The sequence below is a fragment of the Octopus bimaculoides genome, chromosome 24 (genome assembly GCF_001194135.2).
Source record: "Octopus bimaculoides isolate UCB-OBI-ISO-001 chromosome 24, ASM119413v2, whole genome shotgun sequence".
NCBI lineage: Eukaryota > Metazoa > Mollusca > Cephalopoda > Octopoda > Octopodidae > Octopus > Octopus bimaculoides.
Window position 1 is genome coordinate 11,756,442 of NC_069004.1, and position 5,000 is coordinate 11,761,441.

Genomic DNA, 5,000 nt, shown 5'->3' on the forward strand with positions numbered 1-5,000 from the left:
AACATGGTGGGTATAACAATTTTAATTTTTAAAAAATATTCCAAACTTTTGCCCACAACTGTATGCTCCCCACAGCTCCAGAACTCCCAAGCTGGAGCCTCCCTGATACATGCAGTTTAATGCATTTATTCATTCATCTTATTTCTTTACTGCCCACAAGGGGCTACACACAGAGGGGACAAACAAAGACAGACAAATGGATTAAGTCGATTATTTCAACCGCAGTGCATAACTGGTACTTATTTAATCGACCTCGAAAGGATGAAAGGCAAAGTCGACCTCAGTGGAATTTGAACTCAGAACGTAGCAGCAGACGAAATATCGCTAAGCATTTTGCCCGGCATGCTAACATTTCTGCCAGCTCGCCACCTTAATCATTCAGTCATCTTGACAGCATTATGGCTTCCTCTTCTACCCAAGCAAAACAATACACCAAGGCCTATAGAATATATTTGTTGACAGTAAGCCATAGCATACACATACATTAGTATTGAGGACTTAGCTCCATACAGTCCATGGGTTAAAACATGGGCTAAACTACAACAACATAGGTATGGAAGGTGTTACAATTCTGGAAATGAAGAATTGAGTGCAGGATTTGGGAAAGGATAATCAGTAGAAGACAGGTGGATGTCTAACAAGGTCGAAGGTAGAAATAGTATGTGGTTCATTAATACAGAAAAGTATGGAGAAACCACAAAAGCCATCTGTGGGTCTGTGACTGTAGAGTTTTGGTGAGCGAAGTATTGCTAATTAACCAAATAGCAATTTTACTGATGTAGTCTGAGCTGTGTTTGTAGCAGGACTCAGACTTGTCTATAGTAAGCCTAAGTAGCTCACACCTGAACTCTGTAAAAGGTCAGTCAGTGGTTAAATATGAAACGTTCTTTTCTTTTTCTAACCCTGAGGAGGTATAGTCATTGAGAAGCAGTTTTTGGTAATGCTAGAGATGTGTGGCTCCTGTGAAATGTCAGAAATTGAGAGGTCCATTAATTGTTGTAATTTTGAGGGGTTTTTTTTTAGGCATGGGTCATTCATGAGAAGCAGGTGGGTGAGTGCGATTATTTTAAGGTTTGTGAGAGTATTTTAATGGATAGTAACAGTTATTCATTTAACTACAGACTAGCTTCCCATAATTAAAATATTGGTTTCAAATTTTTGCACAAGGCCAGCAAATTTGGGTGATGGGGTACGTTAATTACAACAACCCCAGTGTTTGACTGATACTTATTTTTATCAACCCTGAAAGGATGAAAAGCAAAGTCAACCTCATCGGAATTTGAACTCAGAACATAAACATGGACAAAATGCTACTAAGCATTTTGCCTGGTATGCTACCATTTCTGCCAGCTCATGGCTTAGTGGTTAGAGCAGTGGACTCGTGGTCGAGGGATCGCTGGTTTGAATCTCAGACTGGGCAATGTGTGTGTTTATGAGTGAAACACCTAAGCTCCATGTGGCTCTGGCAAAAGGTAATGGCAAACTTCTGCTCACACTTTTGCCACAACTTTTTCTCATTCTTTCCTCCTGCATCTAGTAGCTCACCTGCAATGGACCGGCATCCCGTCCAGGTGGGGAATAATAATAATAATAATAATAATAATGGTTTCAAATTTTGTCACAGGGCCAGCAATTTCGGGGGATGGGTTAAATGGATGAAATTGACCCCCAGTGCTCAACTGGTAGTTATTTTATCAACCCTGGAGGATGAAAGGTGAAGGCATCCCCAGCGGAATTTGAACTCAGAATGTAAAAAAGTACCAAGTGCCGCTAAACATTCTGCTCAGCATGCTAACAATTCCCATAATTAAAATACTTAAAAAAAAACAAAAAACGATGAAATAGACATTAATGAAAGAGCAGTAATGTTAGAGGGAATGACAGATAACAAATGAAAATAATCCTTCCAGATGAAATTGCATTTCATCAGGAAATGAAACGATGATCAGAATCATCATCAGAATCATCATCGTTAGAATCACTATCATCATCATCGTCGTCGTCATCACTATCAACAACAAGGGCATTGAAAGGAAGAAATATGAATTTCCATTTTGATGACATCTCTAATTCATTAAATGTTGCAATGGTAGGCTAAAAGCAACAGTAAAAAAAACAAAAAAAACATACAAAACATACAAAACACTGATATGATGGATCGTTTTATAAGACAACATGCAAAGAAGAGGAAGTAGGAGGAGATGCTGCTCTGTAACGAGGTTTATCAATCAAACCATATTGATGAAAACATGCCTCATATGAAGACGAAACCAGAACAGAAATATTATCTGACTAGGAGAAGGTGGTGGACCAAGAGCAACAATAGAGCACTAAACTAAATGACGTTTATAGAATCAGTAGAGCACCAGACAAAATGCATTGTGGTATTTAGTCACATCACTTGACGTCCTAAGTTCAAATCCTACCCCAGGTCAATTTGCTCTTTGTTCTTTAAGAATTGGTAAAAACATGGCTTTGTGCTGCCTCTTGGCCTTGTACCTTTCTACCAGAGAGTGACTATTGATTTGTGTCCCTGTACCTCCCTCCCTGCTGGGGTTAATTAGTAGCTACCAATCAAGCAGTGCAATGAAGAAAATACCCACCTGTTTGTGAATATTAAGGTAAGCTTAACATGCAATGGGAGGTTTTCACAAAACAGTAATAAAACAGTAAATAATGGTATATGCAGGTGTAGGTATGGATATCATGACATATATATATATATATATATATATATATATGGCCCAGTGGTTAGGGCAGTGGACTCGCGGTCGTAGGATCGAGGTTTCGATTCCCAGACCGGGCGTTGTGAGTGTTTATTGAGCAAAAACACCTAAAGCTCCACAAGGCTCCGGCAGGGGATGGTGGCGAACCCTGCTGTACTCTTCCACCACAACTTTCTCTCACTCTTTCTTCCTGTTTCTGCTGTGCCTGTATTTCAAAGGGCCAGCCTTGTCACACTCTGTGTCATGCTGAATCTCCCTTGTCCAAGGTGTCAGGCAGTGAGACTGAACCTGGAACCATGTGGTTGGGAAATAAACTTCTTACCATATGGCCATGCCGGCACAGCTGTTTGCTAAGAAGTATATTAACAATGGGTCCATTTCATGAACTTATTGTTGATAAACCAAAACAAAACAGTAATTTTTTAATTACCAATGTACTCAGTACTGAAATAACAAAGCAAAAAGAATAAAATAAAATAGCAGCAGTTAATTTAGTGGTAGTGGTCGTGGTTGGATATGACTGTGAATTCAAGTATCAATTAATTCATTTTACGTCTATTTTTGAAGGTAATGAACCAGAAAATAAAAGGTAAAAACTTGTGACATTAAGAAAATGGGATAAAAAATTTTAAGAAACCATATTTGTTTGTCAATTAAAGCATCACCTGTTTTGAAAGGAATATTATTTAGAAATCTAATTAAGCTACTTACATTCTTTAATTTACATTCTTTATCACACAAACTTTTTTGTTCGGTTTTGCTTTCCTGAAATAAGAGAAGAAAATAACCGTTTAATTATCGAAGCAAGAAATCAATTAGCAAAATAGAAAATTAAAAGAAAAACACCAAGATTTATAGAATGATGATGATGATGATGGTGGGGTGGTGATGGTGGTGGTGGTTTGAGGAGAGATAGCATCAGATTTAATTCCACCTGCCTCCATCACATCTCATTTGTATACATTTGTGTGTATGTTCATGCACCGGTGAATAAGTATGATTCTATGTATATGTTTGTGTGCTTACATATATGAATGTGCGTGTCTATGTATATGCTTGTGTTTATGTTATCTAAATGCGTGTCTGTATGTGCCTTTCAGTGTGTCTGTCAGTATACATTTGTGTAAGTGTGTGTGAGTGTGTGTATGTGTGTTTAGGTATCTTTGTGTGTGTTTGTGGGTTAGATAGGTTGGAAATAGTTTCTTAGGCTTTGGTAACTTGCAGCCAGAACAAACTGATTTGTAAAAACTAAAGATGGATGACTTTGTTCTTGAGAAGAATTGAACTCAGAACCATAAAACAAATTTGTAAGCTAAGGAGCTGACTGACTTGGCCACTGACACTGCTCTGTAACAAATAACAATAGTTTCTTCTAATATAGGCACAAGACCTGACATTTTAAGGGGGTGGTGTTGGAAATAGCCAATTGAAACACATTCCCTTACATTACTGGTACTTTATTTCATTGACCCAGGAGGGATGACAGACAAAGTTGACATCGGTTAGATTTGAACTAAGAACAAATACTGCAAAGTATTTTTCCCAATGCTCTAAGATTCTGCTAGTCCACTATTTTTTGGAATAATTGCAAAGAATATAAAGGAAACAATCCAATAATAATAATAATAATAATAATAATAATAATAATAATAATAATAATAATCCTTTCTACTATAGGCACAAGGCCTGAAATTTTGGAGGAAGGAGAAAGTTGATTACATCGACCCCAGTACTTGACTGCTACTTAATTTATTGACCCCGAAAGGATGAAAGGCAAAGTTGACCCTGGTGGCATTTGAACTCAGAACGTGATGACAGACAAAATACTGCTAAACATTTTGCCCAGTATGCTCACAATTCTGCCAGCTTGCTGCCTTAATAATCATCATCATCATCATCATCGTTTAACGCCCGCTTTCCATGCTAGCATGGGTTGGACGATTTGACTGAGGACTGGTGAACCAGAAGGCTGTACCAGGCTCCAATCTGATCTGGCAAAGTTTCTACAGCTGGATGCCCTTCCTAACGCCGACCACTCCAAGAGTGTAGTGGGTGCTTTTACATGCCACCAGCAGGGTCAGTCTGGCAGTACTGGCAACAGCCATGCTCAAATGGTGTTTTTTTACATGCCACCTGCACAGGAGTCAGTCCAGCAGCACTGGCAATGACCTCGCTCGAATGTTTTGATCACATGCCACCGGCACAAGTGCCAGTAAGGCGACGCTGGTAACGATCATGCTCAAATGGTGCTTTTTACGTGCCACCGGCATGGAA

General features: G+C 38.8%; 1 protein-coding gene across 1 annotated transcript in view; it reads right to left on the reverse strand.

The window, feature by feature from the left end:
* Positions 1-5,000, reverse strand: part of LOC106879977 (proto-oncogene tyrosine-protein kinase ROS) — a 330,537-nt gene that overhangs the window by 153,256 nt on the left and 172,281 nt on the right. Inside the window, exon 2 of the mRNA XM_052976515.1 lies at positions 3,438-3,491. Coding sequence (XP_052832475.1) covers positions 3,438-3,491 — 54 coding nt within the window. The remainder of the gene's footprint in view (positions 1-3,437; positions 3,492-5,000) is intronic.